The 19812-nt window shown below is 43.5% G+C and overlaps 1 protein-coding gene across 13 annotated transcripts in view; it reads left to right on the top strand.

Moving 5' to 3' along the window:
- Positions 1 to 19812, top strand: part of ULK2 (unc-51 like autophagy activating kinase 2) — a 65841-nt gene that overhangs the window by 36738 nt on the left and 9291 nt on the right. For 11 of the 13 annotated variants that reach the window (XM_082374060.1, XM_082374054.1, XM_082374052.1 and 8 more), the window contains 8 exons: positions 1786 to 1846; positions 7027 to 7164; positions 10379 to 10524; positions 12205 to 12285; positions 14131 to 14417; positions 15298 to 15485; positions 15895 to 15998; positions 19156 to 19305. In XM_082374060.1, the coding sequence (XP_082230186.1) occupies positions 1786 to 1846; positions 7027 to 7164; positions 10379 to 10524; positions 12205 to 12285; positions 14131 to 14417; positions 15298 to 15485; positions 15895 to 15998; positions 19156 to 19305 (1155 nt within the window). The remainder of the gene's footprint in view (positions 1 to 1785; positions 1847 to 7026; positions 7165 to 10378; positions 10525 to 12204; positions 12286 to 14130; positions 14418 to 15297; positions 15486 to 15894; positions 15999 to 19155; positions 19306 to 19812) is intronic. The other 2 variants (XM_082374051.1, XM_082374050.1) reach the window with 2 other exon arrangements.

The raw sequence follows: 19812 nt of genomic DNA on the forward strand, positions 1-19812 counted from the left end.
ATAGGCGCACATGATGTACCGGGTGAAAGGACCTGCTGTCAGTAGGCCTTTAGTGATGTGGTGGTGAGGAGTGGGCGAGTCCTGTGATTGGGGCTCTGCCTTGCGTTGAGCCTGTGCCTCTGGGCCGTGAACTTCACAGGTGTTTCAGATTCTTCCTCTCGCCTCAGGTGGAACAGGAGGACTACAGGGGCCTGGAGTTGGGTGTTTCCCACCCACCCCCCCAATTAAATTACTGAGTTTAAAGTCACTTGAAAGCATCCCCAGACTTCCCTGGTGGCGCAGTGGTTAAGAGCCCACCTGCCAGTGCAGGGGACATGGGTTCGATCCCTGGTCAAGGAAGATCCCACATGCCATGGAGCAGCTAAGCCTGTGTGCCACAACTACTGAAGCCCACGCACCTAGAGCCCATGCTCCACAACAGGAGAAGCCACCGCAATGAGAAGCCTGTGCACCGGAACGAAGAGTAGCCCCCACTCGCCGCAACTAGAGAAAGCCCACGCACAGCAACGGAGACCCAACCCAAACAAAATCAAAAACAAAAAATCCTCAATAAAGAACTTAAAAAAAAAAAAAAAAGAAAGCATTCATTCCCCTCTGGTGGTTATGCTACCAAGTTGATACATGATTAGGTTCCATCGCTTCATTTTATTTTTGATTTCTAGAGCTTGTTCTTTTCTTTTGACTTAATTTTGTTTCATAATGATGTATGATTCCAAACTCAAAGCTACAAAATGAAGAGGTGAACTCCAGCTTCCAACCCTGTCCCCTCTGCCCCGTTTCCTCCATAGGAAACTATTGTCTTTAAAATCGACTCCTTCCTTGCCCCTCTCTTTATCCCCTTACCCTGATTCATTTTCCTTTTATCCATCTTATCACTGCCTGGTATTATTACCTTCTTTCACTACTAGAATGTAAGCTTCATGAGAGTAGCGACCAAAGTAAATATATTTCTCAGTTCCATGTATGGCCATTCAAAAGGATATTTATGATTATTTTTTTCCTTTTTGAGGATTTTGAGGTTACCACAGTTTATTTTATTTTTAAAAATTTATATTATCTGGTCAACACTGCTATTTCACATCAACACATATGAATTATACCTTTGCAGCCATGTAAAGGTCACACAGGGCAGTATGATCTAGTGGGTACAGAGGTGACAGGCCCCTGGGTTCTGAGCTGCGCTCTATTCCCTTAGACGGATGATGTCTGAGCATGAAGATGGCCTGTGGCATCTGTGTCCAAGAGGCCCCAGTTTCATGACATCTTGTTCAGCTACCCGTGCAAGACACAGGAGAGTGTCACGCAGGAGTGTGGGTGCTCCAGCGTTAGAGTGAATTAGACTTCGGATACAGGCAGTTGTACTAGAATGTGACACACGTGTTCCTAAAAGTCACCACACCCTGCAAAGTAGTTCAGTAAAAACCACAGAGTTTATGGGCAAATTGGGATTAGGAGCACAACACTCAAAACCTTTGTCCGTGGCACATGAAAAGGAACATGATAAAAACACAGATTTTGCACATGTTAAAAGGTGAAGAAATATGTATACACTGCAATAAGTATGACACTTTACCCTGAAAAGACCTGATGTTGGCCGCCTGTGAATTCAGCTGGGTGCAGTGTTCTGTGCTCACCTGTTGTTACTCATGGGCAGAATCACAACATAAGCAAATGGTAAATTTGTACTGTGATCAGATTATTTCCTAATAGTCATGTTGGAACAATATACATTTTTTTAACAGGTGGTATAGCAGAACTGACTGTATTTTTCTCTTTTTCCTTTAGATGATATGCCGATGGGCACTGCTGGCAGACGTGCTTCTAATGAGTTCTTGGTGTGTGGAGGGTATGTTTGCATATATTTCACTAAACTTTTTTCATATTTTTTGTGTGTGTGAGTAAAGTTATAGAACTCTGTGTTCTTGATGTAAAATTTATTTTGTTTCACAATCTATTCTTTAAAAAGTTTTTTAATTGTGTTAAAAAACATTAAATCTGCCGTCTTAACCATTTTTCAGTTTGAGTTCAATAATAGCATTAAGTATATCCACAATGTTGTGGAACAGGTCTCCATATACTTATTATTTTTTTAATATACATTTATTTATGTATTTATTTTTGGCTGTGTTGGGTCTTCATTGCTGCGCGCTGGCTTTCTTTAGTTGTGTCGAGCGGGGGCTTCTCATTGCGGTGGCTTCTCTTGTTCCAGAGCACAGTCTGTAGGTGCACGGGCTTCAGTAGTTGTGGCACGCGGGCTCAGTAGTTGCGGCTCGCAGGCTCTAGAGCACAGGCTCCGTAGTTGTGGCGCACGGGCTTAGTTGCTCCACGGCATGTGGGGTCTTCCCAAACCAGGGCTTGAACCCGTGTCCCCTGCATTTGCGGGCAGATTCTTAACCACTGCACCACCAGGGAAGTCCCTCCATATACTTTTATATGGTTATATATTATATTGTTATATTTAGATCTTTAATCTATTTTTAGTTGATTTTTGTATACGGCATAAGATAAGGAAGGGTCCAGTTTCATTTTTTGCATGTGGATGTCTAGTTTTCCCAGCACCATTTGCTGAAGAGACTGTCCTTTCTCCATTGAGTGGTGCTGGCACCCTTGTCATAGATCATTTGTCCATGTATGCAAGTATTTGTTTCTGGGCTCTCTATTCTGCTCTACTGGTCTATAGATCTGTCTTTATGCCAGTGCCACACTGTTTTGATTACTGTAGCTTTGTGATATGTTTTTTTAAATTTATTTATTTTTGGCTGTGTTGGGTCTTCCTTGCTGCACATGGGCTTCCTCTAGTTGTGGCGAGCAGGGGCTACTCTTCATTGTGGTGCACGGGCTTCTCATTGTGGTAGCCTCTCTTGTGGAGCACGGGCTCTAGAGCACAGGCTCAGTAGTTGTGGTGCGTGGGCTTAGTTGCTCTGCAGTATGTGGGATCTTCCCGGACCAGGGCTTGAACCTGTGTCCCCTGCATTGGCAGGCAGATTCTTAACAACTGCGCCACCAGAGAAGTCCTGAAATATGTTTTTAAATAAAAAAGTATGAGACGTCCGGGAATTCCCTGGTGGTCCAATGGTTAGGACTCAGTACTTTTACTGCTGTGGGCCTGGGTTCAATCCCCGGTTGGGGAACTAAGATCCCACAAGCCGTGTGGTGCAGCAAAAAAAATAAATAAATAAAAAGAAGAAGTATGAGACTTCTAATTTTATTCTTCTTTTCCAAGATTATTTTGACTATTCAGGGTCCTTGCAGATTCCATATGAATTCTAGGATAGATTTTAAAATTTTTCTATTTATGCAAAAATTGCCATTGGGATTTTGATAGGGATTGCACTGATCCATATAAAACACTTTGGGTAGTACTATTGACATCTTAAATACTAAGTCATCCAATCTATGAATATGAGATGTCTTCTTTAATTTCTTTTAGCAGTGTTTTGTAGTTTTCAGCATACAAGTCTTTCGTCTCCTTGGTTAGACTTACTCCTCAGTATTTTATTCTTTTTGATACTATTGTCAGTGAGATTGTTTTCTTAATTTCCTTTTGGGATTGTTCATTTTTAGTAAATGGAAATACAGCTGATTTGTGGGTGTCGATTTTGTATCCTGCACCTTTGCTGAGTTTGCTAGCTCTAATGTGTTTTGGGGTTTTTTTGCATGTGAAATCTTTAGAGTTTTCTACATTTAAGGTCATGTTATCTGTGAACAGAGATCGTTTTACTTCTTCCTTTCCAGTTTGAAAGTCTTTAATTTCTTTTTCTTGCCTAATTGCTCTGGCTGGGAATTCTACGTTGAATAGAAGTGTTGAGAGTGGCCATTCTTGTCTCATTACTGATCATAGAAGAAAGGCTTTCTGTCTTTCACCATTGAGTATGCTGTTAGCTGTGGGCTTTTCATATATGACCTTTATTATATTGAGGTAATTTCCTTCTATTCCTATTTTATTTAGTGGTTTTATCATGAAAGGGTGTTGGATTTTGACAAATGCTCTTTCTGCATCAATTGCAATGATCATGTGGTTTTTGTCCGTGTTCTGTTAATGGTGGTATACTGTAAATCCCATTTGGTCATGGTGTTTGATCCTTTTAAGGTGCTGTTGAATTTGGTTTGCTAGTATTTTGTTGAGGATTTTCACATCAAATTTCATCAGGGATATTCTGTAGTTTTCTTGTAGTGTCTGTGTCTGGCTTTGGTACTAGGGTAATGCTGAACTCATGGAATGAGTTTGGGAGTGTTCCCTCCTCTTCAAATTTTTGGAAGAGTTTGGGTGTTTGTGTTAAGTCTTTAACTGTTTGATAGAATTCACCAGTGAAGCCATCTGGTCCTAGACTTTTCTTTGTTGGGAGGTTTTCAATTACTGATTCAGTCTCATTACTAGTAATGGGTCTGTTCACATTTTCTTTCTTCATGATCCAGTCTTGGTAGTTTGTGTATTTGTAGGATTTTTTCTGTATCTTCTAGGTTATCAGTTTGTTGGTAAGCAATTGTTCATAGTATTCTTTTAAAATCCTTTTTATTTCTGTGGCATTAGTTATGTCCCTTCTTTCCTTTCTGATTTTGAGTCTTTTCTCTTTTATCCTTAGTTAATCTTGCTAAGGGTTTGTCAATTTCATTGATTTTATTTAAAAAAAAAAACCAACTCTTAGTTTCCTTGATTTTTTTCTATTGTTTTTCCATTTTCTCAATTTTCTTTACCTCTCCTCTCATCTTTATTATTTCCTTCCCTCAAGTGGAAGACAACCAGAATCTTAGAAAAAGAGTTCTGAGTAAATCAAGATGCACAATCTGTATATGTTCTGACATCTACCTGTTATTTCCTTCCTTCTGCTAGCTTTGAGTTTAGTTGTCTTCTTTTTCTAGTTCCTTGAGGGATAGAGTTAGATTGTTGATTTGAGACCTTTTCGAATGTGAGATACAAACTTCATCTTAGCACTACTTTCACTGTATCCCATAAGTTTTGGTACATTGTGTTTTCATTTTTCTTTTTCTCAGGTTATTTGCTGATTTTTTCCAAGAATTCTTCTTTGACCCATAGGTTGTTTAAGAGTTGTGTTGCTTAGTTTCTATGTATTTGTGGATTTTCTAGTTTTCCTTCTGCTGTTGATTTCTGGTTTCTATCCTTTGTGATTGATTGGAAAAGATACTTTGTATGATTTAAATTTGTTAAGATTCGTTTTGTGGCCTACCATGTGGTATGTCCTGGAGAATGTTTCCAGTGCATCAGAGAAAAATGTGTTCTGTCAGTGGGGGGAGTGTTCTGCAGCGTCTGTTAGGTCCTGTTGTCTGTGGTGTTGTTCAGGCGGTTGTTTCTTTATTGGTCTTCCATCTGGTTGTTCTATCCATGATTGAGGGTGTGGGTTCAGCCTACGATTATTTTTGTAGAATTGTCTTTTCTCCCTTCAAGTCTGTTATGTATGTGCCTCATATATGTGGTAGTGCTGATGTTTGGTGCATGAATATTTATAATTGTTATGTCTTCATGGTTAATTGACCCTTTTATCATTAAATAATATCCTTTTTTTGTTTCTTATAACAGCATCTGACTGAAAGTCTATTCTGTCTGATGTTAATGTAGCCACCCCTGCTCCCCTTTGGGAACCATTTGCATGGAATATCTCTTTCCATCCTTGCTTCCAGCCTAATAGGGAAAGATTTATTACTGCCATTTTGTTACTTTTCTGTATGTCTTGTGGCTCTTTTGTCCCTCGTTTCCTTTCTTACTACCTTTGTATTTTGTAGTTTTTTTCAGTACTGATATGCTTTGATTCTCTTCTCATTTCCTATTGTGTATATTCTGTAGGTATATTCTTTGAGGTTACCATTGAGAGTATATAAAATAATTTAAAGTTATAGCAATCTATTTGAAACTGATAACAACTTCAATCACATATAAAAACTCTACTCCTATAGAGTATAAGAGTATACTGCCCCCCACCTTTATGTTACTGATGTTCCAGATTACATCTTTATTTAGTGTTTACCCATTAATATCTAGATTTATAATTTGGGGGTACTTTTGTCTCTTAGATTCTTTTTTTTTATATTTATTTATTTATTCATTCATTCATGCATGCATGCTGCGCTGGGTCTTAGTTGAGACATGGGGGATCTAGTTCCCTGACCAGGGATCCAGCCCAGGACCCCTGCATTGGGAGCGCAGAGTCTTAACCGCTGGACCACCCAGGAAGTCCTTAGATTTTCTTTTTATTTAAATATGAAATAATGGTTCCAAAAGTTCTAAAGTGACACTTTAGAAGATAATCATATTGTTTGTTTAGGTAACTAAATATATAATCTCTTTATCTCTGTAAGGTTGTAATTGGGCAAAAATGGGAGAGTTTGTGGCTTTTTTAGAATTACAGAAGGGCAAAAGAAGGAAATAACTCATCTTTCTTAAGGCCCAGTACTGTCCCTGATGTTTTAAGGTATGTTGTAAATTGAACTGAAAGTCATCAAAGGACGTGCTATTTCTGAATTTATGAAAAGCAAGGAAAGAAACCAGCTACACTACAAAATGTGGACCTCAGATGGGTTATGTGCAGGGAGAGTCACACAGTGTATTTTCAGTCTTCATCAAAGTCCAAGTTCCTTGGGAACGCTTACTGCACTCACAACTTTTGTAAACATTCCAGTCATCTCTACTCTTGAACTTCCTGTTCTTTTACCCAGCATATTTTCCTAGAAGTATTTTTCCTCTTGCATGAGGCGTGCATAGCAGAGTGTGAGCAGATGAAGCTGCGTTTTGCGGCCTGTGGCTCTTTCCTGTTGTTGCAGAGGGGCGTCTGTCCCCTTCTTCTTACAAGTCTTCCTCCTCAGTATGCATGTGCAGGCCAGTAGACTTCTGTAAAGGACAAGTGTGGTTTTTTTGGCTTTATGTATATTTTCAAGGTGATCATTTCTTATTCACATTCAGAAGTGATCATTTGGCTTCTTATAGAATTTCCTCTAAATACCACCAATGCGTCAGATGAAAGGAAAGCGGTCTCACTTGTATTTCTTTCCTTTTTCAATGAATGATGTCTGCAGGCAGTGCCAGCCCACCGTGTCCCCTCACAGCGCAGCCACCCCCATTCCCGTCCCTACTCAGATAAGGAACTACCAGCGCATAGAGCAGAACCTCTCCTCCACTGCCAGCTCTGGCACAAATCTGCATGGCTCTCCAAGGTAAGCTAGCAGTTGCTTCCTTTCCCAATTCTTCCTTTCTTTTAAAATTGTTGTTGTGATTGAAAGATCCGTTAATTTCCATGGTCGACTTAGACTCTTACCTGTGTGTGTAATGGAGATGTACAAAATTGAATAATAATAAATTTCTTTGTAATGGGTCTATTTAAGTGATATTTAAGCTTGGCTGGGTAATTAATATAGTATGAGATATATATATATATATATATATATTTGTCCACAAGTATAATTATTTTTAAGAATTGAGGAAGAACTTGTTAAAAAATGAAATCTCACCAGTTTTAGCAGACTATGTACATATTATTTATTTCTCCCACATCCTAAAACCCCACTCAAGTAGAAAAGGAATGACAAAGGTATAAGTCCACAAAGACACGTAAAACGAGAATAAGTATTGAGTGGGTGAGCGCTTCCGACACATTTCTGGAAGTGAGAGAGAACAGCGGAGGGGTGCCTGCTGTCGCCACCGGGCAGGGTAAGTGTGTGAGCAGGTGGGGCTCCGGCAAAACAGGGCAGCCGGAGTCTCAGCTCAGGCGGGGTGGCCAGATGGAGGCGGGCGGCTGAGAGCAGGAAAGCTGCATCTGGAGGAAAGCGCATGAGTGCAAAGAGAGGAAAACTCATGTGAAGAACCTAGTACCTGAGAGCTAGGTTAGAGACTGCATCTGTAAGTAAGAACGAAATGCTACTGAAAACAAGCGAAGTAAAAGAGACCTCTTGGACATTACAAAATAGAATAACTGAACTAAACAAAAATAAATGTTGGAAGACAGAGCTGAGGAAATATTTGAAATAGATAATCAAATCAAGAAGATGGAAAGTGTGAATTAATAATACTCTTCAAGGATTAATTAGTTTAGGCATTCTAGAAAGAAAACTATAATAGCGAGGAAGAAAATTTCCAGGAAATAATTAAGAAAGTTTTTTCCAAAATTGGAGGAGACAAGATTTTAGATTAAAAGGACCCACCAAAGGAATAGCTCAGTGAATGGAAAAGGATCCTCACCGTCTTGTACGATGTAAATTAAGAAAACTTCTAGGAAGGGTATTTGGCAATATCTGTGAAAATCAGTAATGCATATATCCTTTGACCCATCAGTCAGCTTCTGGTAACTTATTCTAAGATACATATTCCTTGCCTGTGTATAAAATCGTATGTATACAAAGTGGTTAATTGTTATAATAGCAAAGGATGAGCAATAAGCCCAGTGCCCACCAGTAAGGGACAGATTTATTCTGATCCATCTGTGACAGTGGAACACCTTCCAGAGAGAGTCAGGAAGCTCTCTGTGTGGTGAGGTAGGGCGGTTTCCAAGGTATATTATAAAATGAAAACAGCAAAGTGAATAACAGCGCACTAGCAGTGGTTCTCAAAGTGTGGTCTGCGGCTCCATTTCAGAGGGTCCATGAGGTGGAGACTGTTTCCATGGTAATTCCAGGACACGGTTTGCTTTCTTCACTGCGCTGACACGTGCACTGTTGGTGTGAACACAGTGATGGGAAAGCTGCTGGTGCCTCAGGACACGTCACAGGAGTGGTTCCCGTTCTGCCGTTAGCCCTGGTCTCTTTACCTCCACACACTTGTAGTTCTGAAGAGTGTCTTTAGTGAAACAGTGAAAGGTATTATCTCTCTTTGAAAATCTCGACCTTGAGTGGAAAGTAGGCATAAAGCACCTTTGCTGCACATCGGAGTAGCGGTCCTAAGGAAAAGCCCTTGTATGGTTGTTTTCATTGTGAGCTGAATTTTAGCCACTTTTTCATGGAACACCTGGTGCTTGAGAGGACAGCTGTGGCTGTGGTGTTGACAGCCATTTTGTCAAAAGTGAACTAAGTTGGTGGTGATATTTTGATATGAATGTGACTTTTTGATATTATATAATGCGTCAGCGTTTGGAATATCTGCATAACTCTGTCAACCAGTATTTTCCAAATGACCAAATTTTTTAAAAAGCATGCACAGATATAAGATCCATTCCAAGTCCAAGATACTTTTGCCAGAGAATGGAGTTTAATGGAACAGAGTACAAATTTTACCGATGTGGTTTCAGATTCCACATTGCAGCTGATCTTAGAAATGACCACTTGCTGAGTTTGGGGTAGCATCAAAGAGGAGTGTCACAGGGCTTCCCTGGTGGCGCAGTGGTTGACAATCTGCCTGCCAATGCAGGGGACACGGGTTCGAGCCCTGGTCTGGGAAGATTCCACATGCCACGGAGCAGCTGGGCCCGTGAGCCACAGTTACTGAGCCTGCGTGTCTGGAGCCTGTGCTCCGTAACAAGAGAGGCCGCAGTGAGAGGCCCGTGCACCGCAATGAGGAGTGACCCCCGCTTGCCGCAACTAGAGAAGGCCCTCCCTCGCACAGAAACGAAGACCCAACACAGCCATAAATACATAAAAATAAATAAATAAATAAATAAATAATTAAAAAAAAAAAAGAGGAGTGTCACTGTATCTGAAAGGCTACCAAAGTGCTTCTCCTGTTTCCAGTTACAAATTTATAAGGCAGTGTTTTCTTCATGTACTTCTCCCAAAATAACACGTATAACAGACTGAATGTAGAAACAGTTATGAATACCCAACTGCCATCTCTTGAGCCAGACATTAGAGATTTGCAAAATGTAAAATAATGTCATGCTTCTCAATAATTTGTTTTGGAAAATATTTTTCATAATCTTGTGTCATAAGTTTATTATTTTTAATGAATTAATAATTATAAAAATTTCTCAGTTTTAACTTCTAGTACCATAAAAATCAATAGATATAATAAGTTGCATAAATAAAAACTCTCTGGTATCTTCAGTAACTTTAAGAATATAAAGGGGATCTAAGACCAAAAAAGTTGAAAATGATTGGTATGGAATCTATTACCTTTGTTAAAACAAGATGAAAATAAGATTATATATTCAGTTTGCTTGTATTTGAATTAAGGAACTCTGGAAGGATACATTAGAAACTAAAAATAATGGTAACCTTTTGAGCAGGATTGAGGAAGTGTTGGGAATTAGGTAGACGGATACAAGGATGGGAGGGAGACCTCACTCTGTATAATTTTATAGGTTTTATGTTTGTTGCATATGACTATGTTCCATATGTTTAAAAAATCGACTCCACGGCATATTGTTAGGAAGTTTTAGGAAAAAAGAGAGAAATAAAGTCCTAGAACCTGCCGGTGAGGGAGTAATATTATTTTTCCCTTTAGATCTGCGGTGGTACGAAGGTCGAACACCAGCCCCATGGGCTTCCCCCGGCTGGGATCCTGCTCCCCGGCGCCGGCAGACGCAGTACAGGCGGTCGGACGAAGACTCTCCACGGGGTCTTCCAGGCCTTACTCACCTTCCCCTTCGGGTAAGGAGAATTTATAGCAGTTGTTTCCAACCTTTTTTCATTATGACCAATGCGACATGACACTCTCTTTAGGAACACTGGCTCACGATGGCAGTGAGTCCCAGCTGACTGGGAGCCATATCCCGCCCCTCCAACCCTACCCTGCTCTGATTCCCTCTTGAGACTCTCTGTATAAAGCCATTCAGACCGCTGTCGGAAACTGGGTAATATAAATGGATCTTGCGGATAAAAAGCATCTCCACTGGGTTTGGGCTCTAAACACCAACTCAGAAACCCTAGGTGAAAGTACATAAAATGCCTACCCTACTTGGCACTAGGAGTTAGGAGGATTAAAAGGCAGTAGAGTACGTGACGGCGCTGGGTTACGTCCACCAGAGGCCTTCCCGCTGCGGAGGGACCGGGGGGGCAGCTCCACTGCGGATCCTCCCACCTCTCCTGGACACTGCGGGCAGCAACACGGGGAGCTCGAAAATAGCCGCCCGAGGCACGTAGGGAGGCCACAGAAGAGCCAATCCCAACCCCACAGGAAGACCTCGAACCACATTTTCAGGGGCTTAACTAAGAGAAAACGCTCCAGCTTCAGAACACACGCGAGAGAGGCCGGGGCAACGGAGATCCAGAGTCCGTGGGCAGCGGCCCCCTAGCGGCGCCGTGGGGGAGAACGGGCGCAGGGAGGGCCAGCGCGCACGCGCACACACGCACCCGGAGGGGGAGGCCCCGCCCTCCGTCTCCGCCCCGGAGTAGGACTGGGAGGGAGGGGCGCGTCTCGGAAGCAGGCGGAGCGAGCGGGACCGAAGCCTCGCCCAGGAGCCGCGGTTCGCAAAGCGAAAACCACAGTGATCGTGTTTTTTAAAAGTTTATGTCACCACTTCCCCTGTGGCAGTGGTGTGGACACTACTTTTAGCTGGAAAATCTTCAAGCAAAGTCTTGGCCCCTCCTCGCCCCCTCAGAGGCCCCCGGGCCCCCGGAGTTTGCGGACGAGGCCCCAACCCTTGCTCTCAGGGAGGCGGCCCTCCCTCGGGGTCGAGTCTCTGCCCGCTGCTCCGCCGCTGCTGGAGACACACGTCTCTCGTCTGCTGGAGCTCCCGGAAGCCTTCCCCGCCTCCCCCTCTTGTTAATTCGGGTTCGCAGCGGTAGATACAAAGAAGGGGCTGCAGAAATGTGCACGGAGCGCCTGGGCAGCCGCCGTGAGGAAGCAGGGGCCGCAGGGCGCCCCTTCTGACCACCTTGTAGGCCTGACGCCCGGGGGGAGAGGGCAGGAAGGAGGGGTGGGCAGGCGTCTCGACGGCCGGTGAGTTCTGAGGAGCTTCCCCAGGCTCAAGCCACCCAGAATCCCCGTGACCCACACAGTCGGGCTGGGCCAGCCGGGGGGCAAGCTCGGCGGGAGGGGAGTGCGGCGGCTGGAGGGGCAGCAGCTGGGCCCCGGCAGCCCCACGCCCGAGACCCACGGCAAAGGTTTGCCTGGCTCTTGCCCAGTCTCTGCCCTCCGGGCGGGTCCTACGGTGCTTTGATCTATCTCAGGGTGCCCAGCACGCTGTCGCTTAGTACGTGTGAGCTGAACTGCATCTTCGCTAGTTGAATGGTGTCAGCTGTAATGTGCGATCTGTGCATGTGTCGCCTCTTCCATGCTGTATTAGTTGTGAGCCATTTCTCCGTGCTTTGCCCTTCCCTTCTTCACAGTTGGCACCATTCCTGAGCAGTTTAGTCAGTGCTGCTGTGGGCATCCTCAGGGCCAGGAATCCAGGAGCAGGAACTGGTCAGGTAGGAGATGGACTCGCAATGTTAATAGTTTAAATCCCGTCGTAAGTGAATTTGAGATATGTTTTTCCAGTCATAACAAACCAACAGAATTTATGGGAAGTATTTTCTCTGCTCTCTTGTCTTTTATGCTAATGTGCTCTAGCGTATCACTGCCAGTTGGTTCTCGCCTACGTATAGGATTCTTTTATGAAACTAAGTCCTGGGAATTACACAACTTGGCTAAACTCCGGTTGTTGTCCCACAGATAATGAAAATCAGTCTAGAAGATGAAATTTCATTACTTTGATTAATACTGGTTTTGATAAGAGCTACCAGTTAGCATCAGATAAAAAAGAACTACGGATGTTTATTTGCTTTATTATCTAAAATATGTATGTCTGAAAAGATCTGTGCAAATCACACTTTGATAAGTCAGATTTTATTGTATGTGCATTTGAGGAGTTGGGCAGTGAAAGGAATGCTGTGTTACTTAGAAAAGCACTCTTGGGGCGTCTCTGGGGGCGCCGTGGTTGAGAATCCGCCTGCCAGTGCAGGGGACACGGGTTCGAGCCCTGGGCCGGGGAAGATCCCACATGCCGCGGAGCAACTGGGCCCGTGAGCCACAACTACTGAGCCTGCACGACTAGAGCCCATGCTCCGCAACAAGAGAAGCCTGCACACCGCAACGAAGAGTGGCCCCCCATCTCCGCAGCTAGAGAAAGCTTGCGCGCAGCAACAAAGACCCAACGCAGCTGCAAAAAAAAAAAAAGTTAGAGGTTTTTTAAAGAAAAGAAAAGCACTCTTTTCTAGGTTTAGTGTTTCATATTTTGTGCTTCTTTAAAAATAAAGCTTGATTAACTTTGTCCGGATCATAACATTTTGTCACTGTTTATTTGTGTATGTGTACGTATATACACACATGTGTGGCAGAACCCAGTTCTGAAAAATGAAATAGTAGATTTAGGAGGAGATTAAGCCATGAGTGGTCAGCAGCAAGAGCTCCTGTTTGTTGGGAAAGATGATGGTTATCAGCCACTAAGAAGGTTTGTGTGTCTTTAACGTTATTGGTGGTAGTTTGGCTTGCAAGAAGCTCCAAGGAATTTGTAACCGGAGCCCCAGGCTTAGTGAATGTCAAGTCAGCAACAGCAGGGTTTGTGGGGGGGAATTCCCTTGTTATAGCCAGCTGTTCATCATATCAAGACCCCATCACCCAGTGTCCCCTTAAGAGGCAAGAATATCTGTGGACAAGTGTTTTCTTTGTAGAGAAGATGGATACTTTAGGTTTTAAATGAATTTCATGAAACTGACAAAAATAAATATGCATATGCTTGTTATTTTTAGACAAAATAAAATCCAGGAAAAGTATATTATCTTTCTAATTTTCTTTCCAACGTTCTGTTTTGAATAAAGAGCTATTCTAGGTTAGCTTGAAAAGTTTCTTTTAGTTGCTATGTGAGAAAAGAGAATAATTACATTGATAATACACACATACGTATTGATATGAAGAGTGGAAATCATCTCGTTCCATGTAGATTTTTGTTGTTTTCGTTGGCTTTACGCACTCTTTAGCTCTCTGTGGTGCTGACTAGACGTTACGTTAATTGAGTTGTGTGCCCGCTGTTGGTAAAACAGCCGACAGACCCGTGGTCACTAACCCCTGTCTCCTGGGAAGGCCAACGGCAGTGTGCTTGTCACTGTTTGTAAAGGATGCCAAAAAACGTCTCTTGCCAGGTGAACAACTTTTAGAATATCTCACGGGAAACAAGGCATTCATTGGAACTCTCCTTGAAGAGGTGTCTTCTTAACTCGCCAGTTCCTGCCCTGCGCTTCTTCCCTGTGGGTTAACGCTGTCTCTGTCCCCGGCAGGCTCTCCCGGGCCGCAGCCTCCGTCGCCGCAGCCACTCTTGTTGGGTGCTAGACTGCAGAGCGCCTCCACCCTCACCGACATCTACCAGAACAAGCAGAAGCTCAGAAAGCAGCACTCGGACCCCGTGTGCCCGTCCCACGCCGGGGCTGGGTGCAGCTGCCCCCCCCAGCCCCGTCGGCCCGGCAGCCTCGGGACCTCTCCCACCAAGCACGCGGGGTCCTCCCCACGGAGTTCCGACTGGTTCTTCAAAACTCCGTTACCAACGATCATTGGCTCTCCTACTAAGGTGTGTTTATTAAGCCCTTTTGTAGATGTTGTGACTTTGCTAAATTAACATTTGTTAACTGGGGCATTTTGTTCCGGGTGGTCAGCTGAGGTCCAGCAACGGACCACAGGAGAAATTGAAACAGAGAAGCTGGTCACTCAGTGGTCCCGGAAGAAGCACCCAGATGCCACACGGGGAAGTCAAGTCAAAGTGCAGAGAGGCAGGACCTGGGCACATGCCTTTATTAGGATCTGTGGGTGGAGTGCTCTGGGGTTCCCGGGCTAGGGCTGGGTGGGTCAATCCAAACCAAAAGAGCAGGGTTCTGACAAGCTCCACGGGGGTCTTGTCTAAGGGGCACACAGCGGGAAGGCCCTGGGAGACGGGGGCAGATCACCAGGCCTGTCAGGGAAGTCGTATCCGGAACGTACATTTATTTGCGATTCTGTGGGCTGCTGTCTAGGGCGTGTGCTTGTACACGGGGCTGGTGTCAATTTAAGGTCCCTGCAGGCCTCATAGCCAAGCACAGTGGATGTGGAAGCAGCAATACCATGGAGTAGCTTAACTCTCAGTAGTAGGTCATGAACTAGTATCATAAGTACTTTATAGACAGCATTCAGGAAGAGGATAGCTGCAATTTAATCAGCACCTGCCGTGTACCAGGCAAAGTGTAAGTCCTTTACTTGCTGAATGCTTTATATACACGTTCCCATTTAATGCTGAAAAAAGGAAACAGGCCTAGCGTGAATGAACTGTCAAGATCACAGAGACTGGAAGCAGGAGAGCCGGCACTTGAATCCAAGACTGACAGAGTCTGGAGTCTCTGCTCCGGCCACTGTGCCACGAGCCTGACGGTTCTGAACATTCCTGCGTCATAGCAACCAGTTTACATGTGTTCCCTTAGACCACGGCTCCTTTCAAAATCCCGAAAACGCAAGCGTCTTCCAACCTGCTAGCCTTGGCCGCTCGCCGCGGGCCTTCTGAGGGGCAGTCGAAAGATGGGAGTGACGCACGGGGATGCTCTCACCTTCTCTCAGTACAAGGAGGGGAGAGGCAGACGTCCGAGCGGCAGGTCAGGGCGGCGTTCGGCAGGTAAGAGACGCCGTTTCCTTCCAGCCCTGAACGTGGGAACTGTAACAGTGCCTCCATTCCTGTCATGAAGCAGCCAGACCCGATGAGCTGGCTTATGCCGGTGGTTCGTGACACTGTGCACGTGTGAGGCACTGCACACACTTAGAACCTCTGAAGGCCATGGCTGTTGCCTATACCTGTGGGAGTCCGGAGCGCCTCCTGAGCCTCCTGAGTAGTCTGTTTCTGCCTTTTTGTTTATTTTGGGTGTTGAAGTTTAGATATCTACCTTGAATTGTTCGGTCTCTATTTTTTGTCTCCTTGTTCTCTGACTTTCCTTTAACCATTTTATGGCTTGGTCTAAATCACTCTTATTACTGATATGTCTGGATTTTTTAAAAGTATACATTTACATTATTATCATTCTTTTTAGATCTGTCAGTACTGGGAAATTATCAGATCCACCGGTAAAAACACCTTTAGGTGGACATCAGGGCAGCACGGACAGTTTAAGTACAGAACGACCAATGGATATAGGTAAGAGAAGTCTGGTTTCTTTTCAGGCAAGTAATCTGTTTGTTATCTTTCCTATTGCTGCTGTAACAAATTACCACAAGCTTGGTAGCTTAAAAACAACACAGATGTATTATTTTACAGTTCTGGAGGGCAGAAGTCCACAGTGGGTCTCACTAGGCTAAAATCGAGGTGTAGGCAGGGCTGGTTCCTTCTGCAGGCTCTCGGGGAGAGTGCACTTCCTGGCCTTTTGCAGCTTCTGGGGGCTGCCCTCATCCCTTGGCTTGTGGCCCCTTCGACCGTGAAAGCCAGCAATGGCCAGTCTAGACTTGGACCTTCTGCCCCCTTAAGTCTACACTTAAAGGACCCTTGTGATTACATTGGACCCACTGGATAATCTGGATAATCTCTTTAAGTTCAGCTGATGAGCAGCCCTGGTTCCATCTGCAGCTTTAGTTCCCCTTTGCCATGTAACATAGCCTATTTACAAGTTTCAGGGGTCAGGACGTGGGCATCTTTGGCTTGGGCGTGGGGGTAATTACTCTGCCCATCTACTCCTGTTGACTGTTGATGAACCTGTTGACCAGATTTCTTCATCCAGTCCCTATCATCTCATCTAATTTCTTAGGAGCCTGTCAAGACAGGGACTTGTTCAGTGTCTTGATGATCAGCAGCCCATGAGTTAGAAGTTAGATGCCGACCAAGATTGCTTTTTATCAGTAGGATAACACTGGCCAAAGTTGCCTTACACATCTGTACTCTTGAGCATTTCTTATACAGTAAGCCCAACCTATGAAGAGCCATAGGTCACTGAGATCCCTGGCTCTTTCATAGTCGTTCCAGGGAACTTTATGTCCATGGACCCACATCTAGATTACTTCAGACTGCTTATCAAAAAATGAAAACAAAAGGCTGGCTCCAGACCCTAACCCAGACTTGTTTAATCAAGTTTTCTGGGAAAGGATTTTAGGAATCTGTGTCTTTAACAAGTTCCCCACGTGATTATTATGTCCACTTAAATTTGAGAGTCAGTATTGGAGCCTCTTTGTTCTTGTTTTCTCTGTAATTCTTTTACCGTCTCTCCCATGAGCCTCCAAAGGAGGAAATATCTAGACCAGCAAACACCCGAGTGTGGTTTCTGTGCTGTAGGGCTTGATATTTCACTCCACCATCATCTTGCTGGCATGGTTTCTGAAGAGAAGTCTGGTGTAATTCTTACCCTCGTTCCTCTTATAAATGAGGTGCTTTTTTTCTTTGGCTTCTTTCAGGATTTTTTCTTTGATTCTCTGCTGTTTGAAGATGAAATGCACAGGTATAGATTTTTTGGCATTCTAACTGCTTGGTGTTCTTTAAGCTTCCTGGACTTGGAAGGTTTGGTTCTGCATTTATTTTGGAAATTTCTTGGTCATTACTACTTCACATATTTCTTCTGTTTCTTTCTCTTTGTCCTTTTGATATTCCTGTTGTACATATATTATATCTTTGTAGATGTCCCACAGTTCTTGGATATTCTGGGATTTTTGTTGTTGTTGTTGTTGTTTTAATTCTTCTTTCTCTTTGCTTTTCAGTTTTGGAAGTTCCTATTGACATATCTTCAAGCTAACTGATTTTCTTCTCAACCATGTCCTGTCTGTTGATGAGCTCATCAAATACATTCTTCATTTCTGTGCCAGTGATTCTGACTTACAGCATTTCCTTTGAGTCTTTCTTAGAGTTGCCATCTCTCTGCTTTGTTACTCATTTGCTCTTACATGTTGTTTATTTTTTCCATTAGAGTTCTTAACATTAATCAAAGTTATTATAATTTCTGGTGTGATAAGTCCAATATGTGTGCTATATCTGAGTCTGGTTCAGTGCTTGCTCTGTCTCTTCAGGCTGTTTTTACCTTTTAGCTTGCCTTTTAATTTTTTGTTGAAAGCCAGAAATGATATTACTGGACATAGAATTGAGTTAAATAGTGTGAGGGTTTTTTTTGTTTATCTGGCTAAGAGTTAGGCTGTGTTTAGTGTTTGCTGTAGCCATAGGTATCAGGGTAAACTTTTCTCTGGTGTCTTTGTTTTTGTCTCCCCTGTTGTCTTTGAGTTTCCCTAGATACCCCTTCTTAAATGCCTAACACTATATTTTCTTCTAAGAAAATATAAGCTATAAAACAGCTTAGGGACTTCCCTGGTGGCACAGTGGTTAAGAATCCGCCTGCCAATGCAGGGGACACGGGTTCGAGCCCTGGTTCGGGAAGATCCAACCTGCTGCGGAGCAACTAAGCCCGTGCGCCACAACTGTTGAGCCTGCGCTCTAGAGCCCACGAGCCACAACTACTGAAGCCCATGCACCTAGAGCCTGTGCTCTGCAACAAAGAAAAGCCACCGCAGTGAGAAGCCTGTACACCAGCCCCCACTCGCCACAACTAGAGAAAGCCCGTGTGCAGCAGCGAAGACCCAGCACAGCCAAAAATAAATAAATAAATGTATAAGAAAACAAAAACAAAAAACAGCTTAGCTCTTAGTTTCTCCACATTCTCACCAACGTTTGTTGTTTGTGGTCTTTTCGATGATAACCGTTCTGACAGGTGTGAGGTGATGTCTCATTGGGGTTTTTATTTGCATTTGCCTGATGGTTAGTGATGTTGAGCATCTTTTCATGTGCCTGTTGGCCATATGTATTTTTTGGAAAAATAACTATTCAGGTCTTCTGCCCATTTTTTTAATCAGGTTGTTTCCCCACATTTTTATTCCCAGTTCTTGGTTTCCACCTTTTCACATTATCCTCAGGTGTGATGGCAATTCACATAGAAGTAACTGAATTGTAGGCTTTGGCGAAAAGAAGATTCACAGCTGTGAAGAGATTACCATAAAATATTTTTAATGGAGATCTATATTGAATTTTCTGTTTTTAAGAGTGATAAATGCGGGGACTCCCCTGGTGGTCCAGTGGTTAAGAATCCGCTTTCCAATGCAGGGGGCGTGGGTTCGATCCCTGGTCGGGGAACTAAGATCCCACATGCTGCATGGTGCGGCCAAAAATTAAAAATAAATAAATAAATAAAATATAGTAAACAGCAATTAAAAAAAAAAGTAATAAATGCTTACTGTAAAAAAAGAAAACAAAACTAATATAAAAGTAAAGGTGTCCCTATAAACCCACCCTCCGGTATGTGACACATTTGGTGAACTTTTTATTGCAGCCCCTGCAGGAGCCTGTGGTGTTGCACGGGCTCCTTCTGTGGGAACAGCAGCGAGTCCCAGGGCTGTGCTGTTCACGGTAGGGTCTCCTCCACACAGGGCCGCGACCCCCGCTTGTACCCATATAGTCCTTCGGACAAGAACCACCTCAGGTGAGGATTGTCTTAGTTCCGCCTTGGGCTCGTGTTTGGTGTGCAGATTCTGATAATGGCTTAATGGTGTGACGTAGTTTCTTTACCAATGACGTGGAGATAACAATTTACTTTACCTTAAAGGGTTATGAAGAGTAGATGAGGGGACTTAACCTGGCAGTCCCGTGGTTAAGACTCTGCGCTTGCACGGCAGGGGGCATGGGTTCGATACCTGGTCGGGGAACTAAGATCCCGCATGCCACGCTGTGCGGCCCAAAAAAAAAAAAAAGAGTAAATGAGACAATACTTGTGGGGAAAAAAAAAACTTTGCAAAATAAAAGGTACTATGTTATATATTTGTAATAATATTTATATAATTTTATAACATTATTACATAAATGTGACTTCTCCACAGTGAAGCAGCTATGCATATTGGTGCTTCTTAGCTTATATTGAAGGCTTATTTTAGTACATCCAGTAAATTTTTTGAAAATGATAGATTGTTGTTTATTTTTGTTTTTGTGGGTA

This window comes from Balaenoptera borealis, assembly GCF_965194805.1.
Source record: "Balaenoptera borealis genome assembly, chromosome: 20".
Classification (NCBI taxonomy): Eukaryota; Metazoa; Chordata; class Mammalia; order Artiodactyla; family Balaenopteridae; genus Balaenoptera; species Balaenoptera borealis.